Genomic DNA, 19,755 nt, shown 5'->3' on the forward strand with positions numbered 1-19,755 from the left:
TTTGAGTTTCAACCCTTTTCCCAATTTCTTCATTTGTAGGAGAAGGAGTAGGCTATATGGCCCCATGAGCCTGCTCTGCCGTTGTGAGATCAAGGCTGAACTACCTCAACATCATGTTCCTGACTGTCCTTAACATCAAGGCAGCATTTGACCCTGAGCAAAATGAGTCAATGGCAAGCTCCCTGCTGGTTGGAGCACAAAGGAAGGTGGCTGTGGTTGTTGGAAGTCAGTCATCTCAGTCCCAAGACACTGCTGCAGGAGTTCCTCAGGGTAGTGTCTTAGACCCAACCTTTTTCAGCTGCTTCATCAATGATGTTTCCTCCGTCATAAGGTCAGAAGTAGAGATGTTTGCAGATGATTGTGCAATGTTCAGCACCATTTGTGACTCAGATACTGAGGCAGCCAATGTCCATGTGCAACAAAACCTGGGCAATATTCAGACTTGGGCTGATAAGTGGCAAGTAACATTTGTGCCACACAAGTACCAGGCAATGACCATCTCCAACGAGAGAATCTAACCATCACCCCCTGACGTTAAATGGCATTACTATTGCTGATTACCCCACGATCAACATCCTATTTAGGTAATGATTCCCAGGAAGGGACAGAGTGTCCAAACATTAAAAAAAGCAGCAAATAGGGTCAAAAGGGAAAAATATGGTAAAAAGGCAGAATTAATGGCTCTTTATTTCAATGCACACTGTATTTGGAACAAGATAAATGAATTAACGGCACAAATAGAGGTAATGGGTATGATCTTATAGCCATTACACAAACATGGTTACAAGGAGATCAAAGCTGGGAACTGAATATTCTAAAAAGTCACTAAATGTGACTTTTTAAAAGGACAGGCAGAAAGGGTGGTGGGGTAGCCTTGTTAGTACAAGATGGAATAAGTACGACAGCAAGAAATGATCTTGGATCGGAGTATGTAGAATCCATATGGATGGAGGTAAGAAATAACAAGGGGAAGAAGACACTGGTGGGAGTAATCTATATGCACCCTGACCGTAGCTATACTGTAGGACAGAGAATAAATCAGGAGATAATGAGGGCATGTTACAAAAAGGCAGTACATTAATCATGGGTGACTTTAATCTTCATGCAGATAGGGAAAAATCAAATTGGTAAAGGTGGCCACGAGCAAGAATTCATAAGAGTGTTTTTGGGACAGTTTCCTAGAACAATATGTTGTGGATCCAACCAGGATTTAGGCCATTTTGGATCTGGTAATGTGTAATGAGGCAGGTTTAATAAATGATCTCAGAGTAAAAGATCCCCTAGGAAACAAGGACCATAACCTGGTAGAATTTAGCATTCAGTTTGAGAGTGAGAAACTTGGGTCGGAAACAACTGTGCTAAACTTAAGGGTAATTACAAAGGAATGAGAGCAGAGTTGGCTAGAGTGGACTTGGAAAGGAGTTCATCGGAAAAGACAGTTGATGAACAATGGCAGACATTTAAGAAAATAGTTCATGACTCACAACAAAGATATATCCCAGTAAGGAAGAAGGATAAGGAAGGGGATAAGCCAACTATGGTTAACCAATTAAGTTAAGGATTGTATCAAATTGAAAGAAAAAACATACAATATGGCAAAGATTAGTGGTAAGTCAGAGGGTGGGAACGTTTTAAAAACCAACAAAAGATAACCAAAAAAATATATATATATATATAAAGAGGGAGAAAATAAACTTTGAGGGTAAACTAGAAAGTAATATGAAAATGGGACAGTAAGAGCTTCTTTAAATATAAAAAGGAAGAGAGAGACTAAAGTGAACATAGGCCCCTTAAGAGAATGAGACTGGGGAAATAATAATGGGAATCAGGAAATGGCGGAGGAGTTGAATAAACACTTTGCATCACTCTTCACGGTAGAAAACACTAATAGCATTCCAAAAATACTAAATAATCAAGGGGCAAAAGGTGGGGAGGGAAGAAATAAATACAATAACAATCACTAGAGAAAAATTACCAGGGAAACTGTTGAGGCTAATGGCTGATAAGTTCCCTGGACCTGATGGGTTGCATTCTAGGATATTAAAGGAAGTAGCTATAGAGATGGTGGATGCACTGGTCTTAATCTTCCAAGAATCCTTAGATTGTGGAAAAGTCCCGGAGGATTGGAAAACTGCCAATGTAATTGTTAGGAAATAGAGATAGTTTAAGTAAGTTATATTGATATTCATGGGTGTGAGGAAAGAGTTTCAGCTTTAAAGTTTAAGTTTGATTTGTATTTCTGTATCTGTGCCTTAAGAAAGGTCAAATGGAGTTTTAGTTTCACTTTAAAAATGTGCTTGCATTTCTAATGAGTTTTAGGACTCCTAAAGAGAAGGTAAACATACAAGGGTAGAAGGATTGGACTGTTGCCTAGCAACAGGGGCCCAGAGAGGCAGGTCCCTCCCACAGACACACACACACACACGCACAAGAAGAAAAACAACAGTTGCTTTGAAAGCTGAGTGTAGTTGGTTCTGAATGTTGATGCCAGGAGAGACTGGAGCAAAGGGGACAGATAGCTAGTCCGAAGATAAAGAAAAACTCCAAAAATCCAGGGGAGTGGAAAAGGGGAAAGTCCAAAGAAGACCTTCTAGTCAAAGGAAGGACAAGAACCTGGGAAAAGATCCTGTTAAGTGAAGTTAAGAGTGAGGGGCAGAGAGAAAGGCTCCATGCTTCAGATTTAAAGAGACAAAAGCTGCAGAAAGCAGATTTAAAGTGAGAACAGCTTGCGAGAGGCAAGAAGGTCCAAAGAAACAACTGAAGGTCTATAACTCTTTACTATGGGCATGTGAAACAGTGGTGTACTGTTGACGGCTGAGTCAGAGAGACTGTGACTGGAAGACAGCTTGCATGCTTGTGGTGACCTAGGGAAGAGGAATATAAGGAGAGTTCAAAAACCTTGCGGAAGGTGTCTGAGAGAAAGCATTGGTTTGGGGGAAGATTCCAAGGCAAGTTCTTGGAGAGTGGAAATTGGAAACTCTCATGTGAAGGATGGAATTCAGTGAAACTGGTTGGTTCATGGTGTGACAAGCATCTGGGGGGAGTTGAGGAGAGATCCATAGCATCTGGTTGAGGTGGCATGTGTCGCTTGATTTCAGAGTGTGGTGAGTCTGACCAAACGGTGCCATATGTTTACATGGACATGTACTTACTGTGTCCATTAGAGTATAAGTTAGCTTTTGTAACTTACAAATCTGTTTACATCTGTAAAGGTATAGTTGTGAGTGAAGGAGTATTGTAATATCGTTCCATCTTTTCTTGTTGAATAAATGTTTTATTCTTTTGTTAAAAGTTCATTAGCTGACTCCAGTGACTCTGTTCAGTAGCTACTCTCCATGTATCTAAACAGACAAATAAAAGTTAGGATCTAACAAGCTGGGTTCCACTCTGGGAGCAGGCTTGTCCTGGGGTAACATCAGCTGGGATCGTAACAGTAACACCCTTTTTCAAAAAGGGAGGGAGACAAAAAACAGGTAACTATAGGCCAGTTAGTTTAACATCAGTCATTGGGAAAATGTTAGAGTCTATTATAAAGGATGTAAAAGCAGAGCATTTAGAAATGCATAATATAATCAAGCAGAGTCAGCATGGCTTCATTAAGGGGAAGTCTTTGAGGAGGTAACAAGCAGGATAGATAAAGGGAACCAGTAGATGTAAGATATTTGGATTCCCAAACATAAGGCTACTTAATAAGATAAGAGCCTATGGTATTCGGGGTAGTATATTAGCATGGGTAGAGGATTGGTTAACTAATAGAAAACAGAGAGTTGGGATATCACAGAATTACAGTGCAGAAGAGGCCCTTCGGCCCATCGAGTCTGCACCGACACATGAGAAACACCTGACCTACCTACCTAATCCCATTTACCAGCACTTGGTCCATTGCCTTGAATGTTATGACATGCCAAGTGCTCATCCAGGTACTTTTTAAAGTACCCGCCTCCACCACCCTCCCAGGCAGTAAATTCCAGACCATCGCCACCCTCTGGGTAAAAAAGTTTTTCCTCACATCCCCACTAAACCTCCTGCCCCTCACCTTGCACTTATGTCCCCTTGTGACTGACCATTCAACTAAGGGGAACAGCTGCTCCCTATCCACCCTGTCCATGCCTCTCATAATCTTGTACACCTCGATCAGGTCGCCCCTCAGTCTTCTCTGCTCCAACAAAAACAACCCAAGTCTATCCAACCTCTCTTCATAACTTAAATGTTTCATCCCAGGCAACATCCTGGTGAATCTCCTCTGCACCCCCTCCAGTGCAATCACATCCTTCCTATAATGTGGCGACCAGAACTGCACACAGTACTCCAGCTGTGGCCTCACCAAGATTCTATACAACTCCAACATGACCTCCCTACTTTTGTAATCTATGCCTCGATTGATAAAGGCAAGTGTCCCATATGCCTTTTTCACCACCCCACTAACATGCCCCTCCGCCTTCAGAGATCTATGGACACACACGCCAAGGTCCCTTTGTTCCTCAGAACTTCCTAGTGCCATGCCGTTCATTGAATGCTTCCTTGTCAAATTACTCCTTCCAAAGTGTATCACCTCACACTTTTCAGGGTTAAATTCCATCTGCCACTTATCTGCCCATTTGACCATCCCGTCTATATCTTCCTGTAGCCCAAGACACTCAATCTCTCTGTTAACCACCCGGCCAATCTTTGTGTCATCCGCAAACTTACTAATCCTACCCCCCACATTGTCATCTATGTCGTTTATATAAATGACAAATAATAGGAGACTGAGCGCAGATCCCTGTGATACGCCACTGGACACTGGCTTCCAGTCACTAAGGCATCCTTCTGTCATCACCCTCTGCCTTCTACAACTAAGCCAATTTTGAATCCACCTTATCAAATTACCCTGTATCCCATGTGCATTTGCCTTCTTTATAAGTCTCCCATGTGGGACCTTGTCAAAGGCTTTGCTGAAATCCATATAAACTACATCAGCTGCACTACCCTCATCTACACACCTGGTCAAATTGAGAAACTTCTTTAGCCAGGGAGTGGTGAATCTATGGAATTCATTGCCACAGAAGGCTGTGGAGGCCAGGTCATTGAGTGTATTTAAGACCAAGATAGATAGGTTCTTGATTGGTAAGGGGATCAAAGGTTACGGGGCGAAGGTGGGAGAATGGGGTTGAGAAACTTATCAGCCATGATTGAATGGCGGAGCTGACTCGATGGACCGAATGGCCTAATTTCTGCTCCTATGTCTTATGGTCTTATGGTCACCTCCTCAAAAACTTCAATCAAATTTGTTAGGCATGACCTCCCTCTGACAAAGCCACGCTGACTATCCCTGATCAAACCTTGCCTCTCCAAGTGGAGATAGATTCTCTCCTTCAGAACTTTCTCCAATAGTTTCCCTACCACTGACATGAGCCTCACTGACCTGTAGTTCCCTGGCTTATCTCTACAACCCTTCTTAAATAGCGGAACCACATTAGCTGTTCTCCAGTCCTCTGGCACCTCCCCTGTGGCCAGAGAGGAATTAAAAATTTGGGTCAGAGCCCCTGCAATCTCCTCCCTTGCCTCCCTCAGCAGTCTGGGACACAAATCATCTGGACCTGGAGATTTGTCCACTTTTAAGCCTGCCAACACCTCCAATACCTTGTCACTCCCTATATCAATTTGCTTAAGAACCTCGCAGTCTCTCTCCCTGAGTTCGAAGCCTTCATCCTCATTCTTTTGGGTGAAGACGGACGTGAAGTATTCATTCAACACTCTGGCAATGTCCTCTGGCTCCACCCATAGATTGCCCCCTTGGTCCCTTATGGGCCCTACTCTTTCCTTGGTTATCCTCTTCCCATTGATATACTTATAGAATATCTTGGGATTTTCCCTACTTTTACCAGAGCTTTCTCATATCCCCTCTTTGGTCTCCAAATTGCTTTCTTAAGCTCCACCCTGCACTGTCTGTACTCCACTAATGCCTTGCCTGATTTGCTTCCCTTGTACCTGCTAAATAAGGGGGACATTTTCAGGATGGCAACCTGTAATTAGTGGAGTGCCACAGGGATCAGTGCTGGGGCCACAATTATTTACAATATATATTAATGACTTGGATGAGGGAGGTGCATGTACTATCACCAAGTTTGCAGATGACACAAAATAGATGGGAAGGCAAGTGGTGAGGATGACACAAAGAGTCTACAGAAAGATATAGACAGGTTAAATGAGTGGGCAAAAACTTGGCAGAGGGAATATAATGTGGGAAAATGTAAGGTTATGCACTTTGGCAGGAAGAATAGAGGAGCTGAATATTATTTAAATGGAGAAAGACTGCAGCAAGCTGTGGCACAGAAGGATTTGGGAGTCCTCATACATGAATCACAAAATCTAGCATACAAGCTCAGCAGGTAATAGGGAAGGCAAATGGAATGTTGGCCTTTATTTCAAAGGGAATGGAGTATAAAAATAGGGAAGTCTTGCTAAAACTATACAAGGCACTAGTTAGACCACACCTAGAATACTGTGAACAGTTTTGGTTCCCTTATCTAAGGAAAGATATACTGGCATTGGAGGCAGTCCAGAGAAGGTTCAATCGTTTGATTCCGGGTATGGAGGGATTTTCTTATGAGGAGAGGTTGAGTAGGTTGGGCCTGTACTCATTGGAGTTTAGAAGAATGAGAGGTGACTTTATCGAGAGTCTCAGACCAGATGGCATAATCTCAGAGTAAGGGGTCGCCCATTTAAGACAGAGATGAGGAGGAATTTCTTCTCTCAGAGGGTAGTGAATCGGTGGAATTCTTTACCGCAGAGGGCTGTAGAGGCTGGGTCGTTAAGTACATTCAAGGCTGAGATGGATGGATTTTCAATTAGTAAGGAAATCAAGGGTGAAGGGGAAAAGGCAGGAAATTGGAGGTGAGGATTATCAGATCAGCCATGATCTCATTGAACGGTGCAGCAGACTTGATGGGCCAATGGGGTTACCATTGACCAGAAACTGAACTTGACCAGCCATATTAAAACTGAGGCTAGGAATTCTGTAGCAAGCAATTCAGGTTCTGACTTCCCAAAGCCTGTCCACCACAAGTCAGGAGTGTGATGGAATACTCTCCACTTGCCTGGATGAGTGCAGCTCCAACAACACTCAAGAAGCTTGACACCATCCAGGCCAAAGCAGCCCACTTTATTGGCACACCATCCACCACTGGCGTGCAGTAGCAGCAGTGTGTACCATTCACAAGATGCACTGCAGCAACTCACCAAGCCTCCTTTGACAGCACCTTCCAAACTTGAAACCTCTACCATCTAGAAGGACAAGGGCAGCAGATGCATGGAAACACCACCACCTGCATGTTCCCCTTCAATTCACACACCACCCTGACTTGGAATTATATTCCTTAACTGTCACTGGCTCAAGATCGTGGCCTCCCCTTCCTGCACCACATGGATTACAGTGACTCAAGAAGGCTGCACACCAACACCTTCTAAAGGGCAATCGGGGGTGGCAATAAATGCTGGCCTAGCCAGTGACGCCTACATCCCCTAAATGAATGAAAAAAAGACTGCTTACCCAATTGGATGATGCTTGACCATCTGCCAAATAGCCTTTTTGTTCCTATTTTCAATATTTTAAATACTTAAATTTTAATCACTGGCTCTACTTGTCTCAACCCCCCCGCCCCCCTCCCTTAAACCAGCTTATATTTCACCTCTTTTCTATTTTTACTTAGTTCTGTTGAAGAGTCATACGGACTCGAAACGTTAACTGTGTTCCTCTCTCCGCAGATGCTGCCAGACCTGCTGAGTTTTTCCAGGTATTTTTGTTTTTGTTTTCAATATTTTAAATATTTGGTGAAGAGAAATGTTCAAAGTTAATCACAAAACAAAAAAAATTCTTACTGTCCTGATGATTTTTCTCCAGGATTGCACACACCAGTGTCCTGGAGATTGATCTTCAATTCCTGGAGACTCCAGACCAATCCTGGAGGGTTGGGGACCCCCTGTCAGTTAAATGTGCCACCTGGCGCCGGTCACCTGGAGCACGCCCCGCCTCCATCTGGTTGGCATGGCAGCGAGCGATGGGGAGGGCGGGGTTGGTCAGAGGCCACGAGAGCCCCCCTTCCGCCCGCTTCTCCCCGTCCCAGAAGCCCGCGCGCGGGGAGGAGGGGTCAGAGGTCGCGGCGCGGCGCGGCGGGAGAAAGCGTGGGCCGCCATTTTGTTTCCTCGCTGCTGTTCCTGTGGGGACGGAGCCGGCGACATGGCGTACCGCGGGCAGGCTCAGAAAGTGCAGAAAGTGATGGTGCAGCCCATCGTATCCTTCACCGGGGAGGAGGAGGAAGAGGAGGGGGGGTGGTGGTGGACGGAGCGAGCGGGGGAGCCGGGCCTGAGGAACGCGGTCAGAGCCGGAGGCCCGGGCGCCGAACTTGAAGCCTGGGCCCCGGGGTCTGCCTCTGACCGGGCCCGGGTGGGTGGGTAGGGGCGGCGGCGTCGTCGTCGGCTGCACACACTTTGTCCCTGTGCCTCGGGGAGGGGCCTCTCGCTGTATAATGGAGGCCCTCGCCGGTGGTGAGCGGCTCCTCACCGCCGCCTCTTCCACCCCCATTTCCAGGCAGAAGCCGGGGACATTAAAATATTCTTTTGTTGAATGAGCGTCTCCCCAGCTCCTCGGAGACTAGCTGGAGCTGGGGAGGGGGATTAATGTTAAGTAACCCGATCCGCAGCATGGGGAATGTTCTAGTTGGGGACGAGAGGCGTAGTTGGTCTTTCAGTATAAAATAACTTTTTTTATGTTCACTGGTCCCTCGGCTGTTGCACTGCACATGGCGAGTCCTAACCGAGTACAGTTTGCATTTAAATAGCGCATTTAACGCAGTGAGATACCTCAAGGCGCTTCAGAGCAGCGTTATAGGACAACAGTTGCCTCCAAGCCATGTGAGGTGTTAGGTCAGGTGGCCAAACCCTCGGTCAGAGGAGTAGGTTTTAAGGAGTGCCTTAAAGGAGGTAAGAGATGCTTAGCAAGGTAACTCCGGATTTTTAGGATGCAGGCAGCTTGAAGGCACAGCCACCCACGCCGGAGCAGTTAAAAATCAGAGATACAGTGGAGGTTTGAATTGGATGAGGGCAAAGATCTCCGAGATTGTACGGCTGGCCAATATGACATACAAGGAGAGAAAAGGCCATGGAGGGACTGGAAAACAAGAACAAGAGTTTTAAAATGGAATCATCGCTTGACTGAGAGCCAAATATAGGTCAATGGGCGCAGGGACAATGGATGAATGGGGTGCATAGGCTTTCGATGAAGTGAGGTTAAGTGCCATTGAGTGAATGAAACAAGGAATGCAGATGTAATTAATTGCATTGTTTCAAAGTCAGTTTATTACCATTATAACTTCCCATACCTATGTTTATCAAGGCAAATTCCCATATAAGAGTATTGCCCTGTAGTTGTAGCCTCCTTTCCTCTCAGTGAAGGCACCACAAGAGATAGGTATAGATATTTATAATGTTGACTCATTTACTCGGGCAGTTTCTATGTTGATGCATTTACTTGGGCAGTTTCTATGATAAATGTGGGCTTGGAAGTTGCTAGATAAGGATTTTTTGTAAATGTAACAAATCTAAAACTATCAATTAGATTAGATTCAGGCACTAATAAATGTGTTAAGTCTCAGGGCAGAATCTCACCCAGATGGTGGAGTAGTTGTCCAATACAAATCAGGAACATTCTAAGTTTGCTGATCTTGGACAGAGGCAGACATAGACGCAACAGCTGAATTTAATTCCTCTGGGTCAGGAGAAGAAATCAATCTGGGTTCCTCTTCCTGATACACATTTCCAGAAGGCACTCCTGGGTTTGTGGATGTTGGGTTAGGGTAACGTTGAGTTTATGACGGTCTTTGTAATTGAATAGGTTGCCCCCGCTCACTTGAGAAACACAAATAATGGCCATTTTGGGGAAGGTTATAGTCAAAATGGGTCATGAGCTGTGTAAGCAATTTGGAGGTAACATTTATATAATTGCATTAGAGTGGTGACCATACCACGGATTGGTTGTAGAGGGCATGTTAGGTATATACAAATTTTACTATAGAGCTGTTTACTGTATAACTTGTATGTGCCCATGTTCCTTAACTGGAAGTGCAACAGAATCTTATTTTCAGATATCTTCAAAATGTAAGTACATGTCATTTAATTTTAATCTTTTGTATAATTAAGCTTTGTGTTGATGTTTAATTGTTGCACCTGATAAGTAAATGCAGCTCATTAATAACTTTGCTGCATTAGTTCAGCAAAGACCAAGGCTCCATGGCAACCCTCTTGCCTGAGTTAGATGTCATGAGTTCAAACTTCATTCCAGAGACTTAAGCACAACATCTAGACTTGACTCTTCAGTTCATTAATGAGGTTGCACTGCACTGTTTAGGGATGTTGTTTTATTCTAATAGGGATTCAAATATCTCTCAATAATTTGTTCCTAGCTTAAAATACCTTTTTCTTTACTCTAGCGATCCAGGATCCAAGTATGGTTATATGAGCAAGTCAACATGAGGATAGAAGGCTGTATAATTGTAAGTATGAAATATAAGCTGTAGGCCTGATGTGTTGTTAACTGGATTGTGGAAAGCAGAATAGACTGTTTTGGCTAAGAGCTAACCAGAAAGCCCGATGATGCACCAAATGAAGGTAACCACCAATTGTTCACTCTAAATGTGATTCCAGTTATTTTGTGGTGTATCCTTTTTTCCATAGATGCAGATACAAGACAGAGTGGTGGTTTAAACTTTCACTTACCCACCCTTTTGATCCAAGCATAAGGCCTAACCTTATACTGGCCATCAAGGAATGCATCCTTGAAAGGAACAGCTTTTTCTGCCTTCCAGAAGTTGGCTGCAGGGCTGCATTGGTAGAAAATGGTAGAAAGATAGAGAAGGTCAGTGAGCATCTGAAAAGATAGGTTGTCTAAACTGGGGGCATTAATTTGTGGTTTCTCTGCAGTTGCTAACAGGTGCATGCATTTCTACCATTTGTAGTTTTTAATTTGTGTAGTTGTGCTCTTCATGAAATCAATGGCAAGCTACTGGATTTCTTTTTTCATGGAAAAAAAGATTAATAGGACGATCTCAAACACTGGTGAAATTCAAGATTAGCTTATGTTTGACTTAAAACCTGATCATTTACCTCATTGGGGTGTAAGAGGAGATGGCACATAAGAAAAGGCATATTGCACGCAATTAGTAAGAATCTATTCCAACACCTTTTCTACAGGCTTCTGCTGAGTCTATACTCTAGCTACAGAAGTCTATTTTAAATAAAACCTATTACCTGTAGTTTATTGCACAATACTGGTGCATGGCTGATACCTTCTTAGCCTGAGGTTACTGTGCATTTGGATCTTGGTTTATGATTTATCCTCTGCTCTGAGCTTGGCAAGTGACAGTGCCAGCTGTTGTAGAAAGTAATTCATGTCTTTTTTTTAATCTTAGGGATTTGATGAATATATGAACCTTGTTTTGGATGATGCAGAGGAAATTCACATGAAATCAAAATCAAGAAAACCATTGGGTAAGTGGGTTTGTTTATTATTCTTTCATGGGATGTGGGCGTCACTGACAAGACTTAGCATTTGTTGCCCATCCCTAATTGCCCTTAAACTGAGTGGCTTGCTAGGCCATTTCAGAGGGCAGTTAACAGTCAACCGCACTGCTGTGGGTCTGGGGTCACATGTAGGCCAGACCAGGTAAGGATGGCAGATTTCCTTCCCTAAGGGACATTGGTGAACCAGATGGGTTTTTACAACAATCAATGATAGTTGTCATGATCACCATCACTGAGACTAGCTTTATATTCCAGATTTATTAACTGAATTTAAATTCCACTAGCTGTTGTGGTGGGATTTGAACCCATGTCCCCAGAGCATTAGCCTGGACCTCTGGATTATTAGTCCAGCGACATAATATGGTTAACATGGTCCTGCTCTTAAAGTATGTCTTTATTTTATCAATGACAAATTAGGCGTAAAAAGCTTATCCTTGTTTAAGATTTGTCAGGACGAGTTTTCTCAGGCACTGCATCTTTTCTCTTTCCTCTGCTTTCTCCTTAAACTCTCATTGCAGCATCTGACAGAGTTCATCCTTTTGAGAAAAGAATGAATTAAGGTGGACTTGTTGGATTGCAGTCAGATGGCAATGTGAAAGTGCTGTGATGTAATAAGCATCTAAAACTACTTCAATAGATCTGCTTAACTTGGTGGTAAATGCACTGAGTGATATAACATAATACTGGGAAACGCTTGAGTCAACTGACCACAACCAGTATAGTATTACAGTTGGTTTCAATTCCTCAAGGCTGACAAAAGGGAAAGCCAGCAAAGCTTCCTGCTCCCAATTGCTAACTTGGGACAGGAATTAAAGATTTTAGGGATTTGGGTGTGATTGTGTTGCACTCCCAGGGATGTTAAATAGTCCCCTGACATTTGCTCATTTAGTCAAGGCACTAGACATTAAAATGGTAGTCTTCCTAGGACAATGGTTTGCGCCATGGTGGTCAACTGTGTTCAAACCATCCCACTCTGGCATGGCAGTCTCTGCCGCATTTGCTGCAGAGGAAGACAGTGGGTTGAGGAGATGCACTGAAAATCTACCCTGATATGAGTCATTTAGTGGGGAAAAGTTGTAACAATTGAGGAAGCAAATACTCCATCCTGGTGTAATTCGTCTATAAGGTTTGATTTTATCTTTTGAATTGTTGAAATTTGGTCATATTGTGCTGTCAAAATTTTAATTTGATTTATCACCAATTGAACTAGTTGAATGACAAATCAAAAATACTTTAATAACTACCCAGTGGGTGCACAGTGTACCTCTACAGCCGGTACAGTCTTACAGATACTTAATGAAGTATGTGTGTTGTCAGCCATTTTTGAGATTTAAAACCCATTGCATCATTGTCTTGGCCAGGCAGCTAAAATGTTCGTGTTAATTCTAAATTTTATACTTGAAGCAGAAGTTCTTTCACTTCTCACTTCCAGCTCACTGGCTTTTGTTAACACCTCTTTCCTTTCACAATCATTTATCAGCTTGGCTTAGTTGGTAGCAATTTCACCAGTGAGTCAGAAGTTGAGAGCTCAAGTCCTACTCCAATTTAAAACGTTACAACGTTTAAACGTCTACGTTCTAAGAGAGTGCTTCAGTGTGAGAGATGCCACCCTTGGGGTGAGGCACTAACCTGAGCTCCCCTTTCCCTGTTCAGGTAAAAGATCCCGTGCTACTGTTCAAAGAAAAGCTTCTGATTTACTGGCTAACATGCTTACCACACCCAAAGCGGATTCCAACTGCCTCATTTGTTGAGTAGTGCTCTCGGAGTGCCCTTACACGATTTACAGTCAGTTAAGTTGATGGGTTGTGAAGCACCTCAATATCCTGGGCCGTTTTTTTTTCCACGTTTTTTGTCAGTGTGTAATAAACAGCTCAAAACAAGGGTCTGATTACCCCCATTGGGAATCAATAACTGCTGGTTCTATTATTTCAATTTACCTCACAATGTCTGAATTTTGCACAATAGTCCTGTGAACTATTCCTTGTACCAGAGCTTAATGGTTGTCGCCTGTAGCTAAGGAATTGAATGCACTTCCATTCACAGTGTCTTTTCGCACCCTTGAATTGTCCCAACAAATTCTTGTTTGCCTATTCACAGTGACTGTATCACATGACCAAAATTAATTATCCAAGATCCCACAAAGAGCAAATGAGTTGACTAACCAGTCACTGTTCTTTTGAGGGAGAGATGCTGACCAGATTACTGGATTTTCCTGCTCTCCAAACAGTGCAGTGGGATCTTTTGTGTCCTGAACAAGCAGATATGGCACCTATGGGTTAACAACTCACCTGAAAGAATGCAGCTCCAACGATGCCCACTCCTTGGAAAGCGGATTTTGTGCTGAATTTTAAGAGGAGAATTTGAATCTACAACCTTCTGTCTTGGGTGTAGAGGTTGCTGCCAACTGACCCAAGTTGACACCGACTACATTTCCCAGCTTTGGTTCCTAAATCATTGAGTCAGTGGATCTGAAAACAGAAGTCCAGGGGCAGCACCTTTGGGGTCATTCAGTTACTCTGGAAAGAGTCGTTAGAGAGAGACTGTTCCTATTGGCGTAAGTGTCAAGAACCAGGGAGCAGATTTAAAGTGATTGGCAAAGGAACCAAAGGCGACATGAGGAAAAATGTTTCTGCAGCGAGTGCTTATGATTTGGAATGCAATGCCTGAAAGGCTGGTGGAGGCAGATTTAATTGTGGCTGTTAAAAGGAAATTGGCTGAGCCGCTGAAGGGAAACATAGGCGTATGGGGAAAGGGTAGGGAAGTGGGACGCGCAAAGTTGCTCTTGCAGAGAGCCAGCACAGGCTCAGCAGGCCAAATGGTGACCACCTGTGCTGAAGTGGTCGCTCATTTTAACCAAGGGCTGCTTTTATATTACAAGTTTTTCTCTCTTTCAGGCCGTGTTATGCTGAAAGGGGACAACATCACCTTACTACAGAGTGTCCACAGTTAAGAATGGATTCACTGGGACCTCATTATGTCTACACTATAGCAAACTGCTAACTTGTTTTGATAAGCATTTGGGATACTGGTGTTAGTAAATAGATTAAGTTGTGATGCGTTTTTGTACCTAGCTACAGTGATTTTCTGAAATAAAAGTCTTATAACCGTCGATTCTTTCTTGTTAATCACAGTTGAGCGTAAGATCAAAACAGTCGCATTTACTTAAGTTTGTAACTATCATTTCCAATTACTACCAGCACAAACGTTAAGATGCTATTTGGATCCAAGAAAAAAAATGTTAGGACAGCACCTAAAATGATAGCCTGAAGTTCACTGCCTTGTGAGAGTATATAGTGCTTTTTCTCTTGCCTGACTACCAAATATTGGAACCAAATAGGCCATTTCTCCGTCCAATAATTTAGATGATCTTGACCAGAACAGCAGTTACATGGCTATAGTTGGTCACTGTTCTCTTGGGATCACACCCGAGTGTCAGTCAACATCTTCAGCCTAGTGTAGAAAAGTGCGAGAATGCCTAAAGCTTAAGACTTTAATAGTACAGTTGGCATTATTAGCATGTGCGGATTTGCAGGCAACAAACTCTTAAGATAAAAACAAAAAACTACTGCGGATGCTGGAAATCCAAAACAAAAACAGAATTACCTGGAAAAACTCAGCAGGTCTGGCAGCATCGGCGGAGAAGAAAAGAGTTGACGTTTCGAGTCCTCATGACCCTTCAACAGAAGATACTCTATAGTGCAGCATGATAAAGCTTTTTATGGTATGCCGATTGTAATTTGAGTGGTCCAATACCTCAAATTTGAGATTCTGGTGGGAAGAATGGGTTTTGTAAGCATTTCAGCATCTCCTTTGAACTGAAATTTACAATCTTGCACGTGACACAACGTGGGGGATAGTATGGGACAAAGTTGACCGTTGCCCTTCTACTGCATCAGAGGTTATATGGATTACCTGCTGTGCTCTCCTGGCCCACTCCAGGAAGAAGAAAATATCATTATCTCTTTGTTGCATTCAGACTTAAATAAATCCAGTCAGAAACTAGCAGTACAACTCTCAACGTAAACAAAACTTGTAGATTCTTCATATTGCAGTAGAACTAAATGTCTGATTAATAATTGTGTAGCAATAACGTTTTTGCATAGAATAGGCAGTGTCATAAGTAATGCAGAGCTGGTTCCTATTTATTTTCCTGCCTTTTGAAACAAAGGAATGCACAGTTCATCTTCCCAACAAGCAACCATTCAAATAGCTGAGGCGTGAACAACTGTCTATTGGCAGTTGCATTTTGTTCTCAACCTCTGGCAACAATAGAACCCTTTTTAATATCTGATGTAGACTGTTAAGTTTCCTCCCAAGTTTTTGTTCAATCAAAATTGACTTGATTAGTTTCAGATGAGGCTGTGACTACAATGAAGTCTTGCTGTCTGCCCACTAAAGTAATTGCTCTCTAGACAGCTTTCTGTATTATGTTTGTTTTTTGCCCTCCACGACAAGATGCAGCTAGCAGGTCAACTCCCAGGCACGTTTTAGACACAGTCATTAAGACAGGCACCTTCTTTACATGTGGCATAATCACTTTATTTCAGATAATGACATTGTATTGCCTCGCTCCCAGTAGTTTAGAATATACTCTTTGACCATGTATACAGCTGATGCAATGTGCACTAATCCTGCATATGAATCTGCAATTTTAACTGGTCGTGGGAGATTCCTGAATATTGTGTACCCAGCAGTTTCATGGCTTAAACTCAGTGCTCTATTTGAAGTTGAGAATATTTATAAGAGCGAATGTTCTAATGTGTCAAAAGCAACCCTTATTCCCTTTACTGCCCTGGAGAAAGGGAAGCAAGATGAACAATTACTTAGTGCCCGGGGTTTGAATAGCTTGCTATCATGTGAAATTGCAGAAGTGATCCTGTGTAAATCTATTTCCTACAGTTGCATCGGGGAAGTTTGCTGTTAAAGCAGTTCATTTTTTTTAGGATTAAGTTGATAAAATGTCGAGAATGTATTAATGTGGGGGGATTGAAAAATCAGGACATATATTACAAGTAAATTCCTGGAAATGTTATGCTAGCATGGAGCCTGCAAATAAAATGGACTCTAGTAAACAAAGTGCACATTCAGAAACTGAATTTAAATGCTGCTCAATATATAGAAATACAAAGTAAAAATAGGAAAGGAGTGAAATATAAGCTGGTTTAAGGGGGGGCGGGGGAGAGAGAAGGGGTGGGTTGTTGGGGCAAGCAAGCAGTGATAGGAGATAACCAAAAGATGTCACAGACAAAAGAGCAAAGAGGTGTTGAAGGTGGTGATATCTAAAAGAATGTGCTAATTAAGAGTGGAGAGCAGGAAAAGCAAGGTACAGATAGCTCTAGTGGGGGTGGGGTGAAATAAAACTAAAAGGGCATAAAAGGTATAGATAAACGATAGGTGGAAATACATTTAAAAATAATGGAAATAGGTGGGAAAAGAAAAATCTATAAAAATTATTGGAAAAAACAAAAAGGACGGGGAAGAAACGGAAAGGGGGTGGGGATGGAGGAGGGAGTTGAAGATCTAAAATTGTTGAACTCAATATTCAGTCCGGAAGGCTGTAAAGTGCCTAGTCGGAAGATGAGGTGCTGTTCCTCCAGTTTGCGTTGAGCTTCACTGGAACATTGCAGCAGGCCAAGGATGGACATGTGGGCAAGAGAGCAGGGTGGAGTGTTGAAATGGCAAGCGACAGGAAGGTCTGGGTCTTTCTTGCGGACAGACCGCAGGTGTTCCGTAAAATGGTCGCCCAGTTTGCGTTTGGTCTCTCCGATGTAGAGGAGACCGCATTGGGAGCAACGAATGCAGTAGACTAAGTTAGGGGAAATGCTACTTCACTTGAAAGGAGTGTTTGGGCCCTTGGACGGTGAGGAGAGAGGAAGTGAAGGGGCAGGTGTTGCATCTTCTGCGTGGGCATGGGGAGGTGCCATAAGTGGGGGTTGAGGAGTAGGGGGTGATGGAGGAGTGGACCAGGGTGCCCGGAGGGAACCATCCCTACGGAATGCCGTCACGGGGGGTGAAGGGAAGATGTGTTTGGTGATGGCATCATGCTGGAGTTGGCGGAAATGGCGGAGGATGATCCTTTGAATGCGGAGGCTGGTGGGGTGATAAGTGAGGACAAGGGGGACCCTATCATGTTTCTGGGAGGGAGAAGGTGTGAAGGTGGATAGATATCGTTTATCTATACCTTTTATGCCCTTTTAGTCTTATTTCACCCCACCCCCACTAGAGCTATCTACCTTGCTTTTCCTGCTCTCCACTCTTAATTAGCACATTCTTTTAGATAATATCACCACCTTCAACACCTCTTTGTTCTTTTGTCTGTGACATCTTTTGGTTATCTCCTATTACTGCTTGCTTGTCCCAACAACCCCCACCCTTAAACCAGCTTATATTTCACCCCTTCCCTATTTTTAGTTAGTTCTGTTGAAGGGTCATGAGGACTCGAAACGTCAACTGTGCTCTTCTCCGCCGATGCTGCCAGACCTGCTGAGGTTTTCCAGGTATTTCTGTTCCTGTTTTTGTTTTGGATTTCCAGCATCTGCAGTTTTTTGTTTTTATAGAAATACAAAGTTGTTTTTATTTTGAGTATAGTGAGTATGCTGCACTAGGTAATATTGATTCTACAGTTATTTATCATTGCTACTGCTGTCTAATATTGGGAATCTAAAGGGTTCTCACTCATTTCTATTGTGTCATTGAAAAATGCAGCGAAAGGTTTTACAGGTCTATTTTTTTTAGGCCACCTTAACTTTTCCCTCAAGCATTTTTAGTCATTGCTAATGAACCATGCAACAAAATCTCCAAGCAGACGAACACTACAGTGCAGTAAGTGCCGTTCTCAGTGGGTGGAAGGTATCCAACATGAACCTGTCTTTTTCCACTGTAGCTTAAATAGTAAAACATATTTCTGTCATCAGCTGAATATTGAAGGAATGTACTGTTTCATTCGGGGGCCAAATATCCTCTTAACAGTTGCCGCTAATTGAGAGACAATGGTGATGGGCAAAACCAACAAAGTTTGGGAATAATAAAAGAGAAAGCAAGGTACATCAAGCAGTCATGTTTAAATGATAAAAGCTTGCAATTTAAAAGCCTGCAAATCATGGATGGAAGGAAAAAAAATCAAGAAAGTGAAGGAGCTGCCATTTTGATATCCTGGAACTGAGTTGGAGACTGGGCGACGGAACCTAGAAGAAACAAAAGAGGAAAGTTCAGAGGATGGAGGCTGAAGGTGAGAATACGATCACCCCATTTCACAAAATACTTTGTTGAATTCTTAGAAGAATTCTCCAGACATGGGATATGTATTCTGCTTTTGCGTTGACTTGGGACTTCAGAGAAGGTTAAAGCTCAAAGAAGTGCTTGGCTTGAACCAGAAAATCATGCACCTTGGAGGCAGCTTTAAAAATAGAGCAGCTAAGAGCGCAGTCAAGAATATCAAGGAACAACTGGGTGGAACCATCAAAGGTAAGAGAGAACTTGCATAGATATGAGAGACATAAAGGAACTGAATGGGTTTCCTCCCAATCTCCAAATAAATGTCCTGGAGATGATTCAGAACGTTAGCTTGGTGTTTACGTTATTGGAAGAAAACTCTGGCTCATTCGTGACATGGTATTCGTTCATGACATTAGACAAGTAGTTCAAAAAGCACAGAGGTAACTGTCAAGAAGTAGAACTGTGTCATCAGCATATATATGAAATATGACCAACATCTATTGATGACTCCGTTGAAGGGGAACTTGTAGATAAAAGGGCTGAGGATGGACTTGGGATGAAAAGGTGGCCTTGTTAATGGCTATCTATGATGGGACAGATAGAACTCGAATCAATGAGTTTGGTTACATAACAAGAAATGAATGAGCTTACATTTCACAATCCCAGGACATCAATCAGTTCCAATTAAGTACTTCTTTTGAAATGTAGTCACTTTTATAATGTAGGGAAACATGGCAGCCAATTTGCACACAGCAAGGCCCTACAAACAACAGTGAGGTGTGTGAGTAGATGACCTGTTCTAATGATAATCGAGGAACAAAAATTGACCCTGAATGTTGGACAACTCCCCAGCTTTTCTTCAAATAGCGCCTTGGGATCTTTTGCATCTGCCTGAAAGAGTAGATGGGGCCTTGGTTTATTGTCTCGTGAAAGACAGGCCCTCTGACATAACAGCACTCCTTCAGTACTGCTTGAATTCTCAGG

The 19,755-nt window shown here is 42.8% G+C and overlaps 1 protein-coding gene across 1 annotated transcript; it reads left to right on the plus strand.

Moving 5' to 3' along the window:
• The first annotated feature begins 6,899 nt into the window (after nucleotides 1-6,899).
• Nucleotides 6,900-14,662, plus strand: LOC144683401 (small nuclear ribonucleoprotein E-like). The gene is made up of 5 exons (XM_078546380.1): nucleotides 6,900-8,272; nucleotides 10,108-10,134; nucleotides 10,467-10,529; nucleotides 11,445-11,523; nucleotides 14,451-14,662. The coding sequence occupies exons 1-5, from the start codon at nucleotides 7,973-7,975 to the stop codon at nucleotides 14,504-14,506; spliced, it is 525 nt and encodes a 174-aa protein (XP_078402506.1). The 5' UTR covers nucleotides 6,900-7,972; the 3' UTR covers nucleotides 14,507-14,662.
• Nucleotides 14,663-19,755: the final 5,093 nt, after the last annotated feature.

Source organism: Cetorhinus maximus, chromosome 8 (assembly GCF_964194155.1).
Source record: "Cetorhinus maximus chromosome 8, sCetMax3.hap1.1, whole genome shotgun sequence".
Taxonomy (NCBI): Eukaryota; Metazoa; Chordata; class Chondrichthyes; order Lamniformes; family Cetorhinidae; genus Cetorhinus; species Cetorhinus maximus.

Coding starts and splice junctions, on each gene's coding strand:
- LOC144683401 (XM_078546380.1), top strand. CDS start 7,973: ATGTGCCACCTGGCGCCGGTCACCTGGAGCACGCCCCGCCTCCATCTG. Junction 8,273..10,107: donor AAGTGATGGTGCAGCCCATC/GTATCCTTCACC, acceptor GAAGTGCAACAG/AATCTTATTTTCAGATATCT. Junction 10,530..11,444: donor GGATAGAAGGCTGTATAATT/GTAAGTATGAAA, acceptor TTTTAATCTTAG/GGATTTGATGAATATATGAA.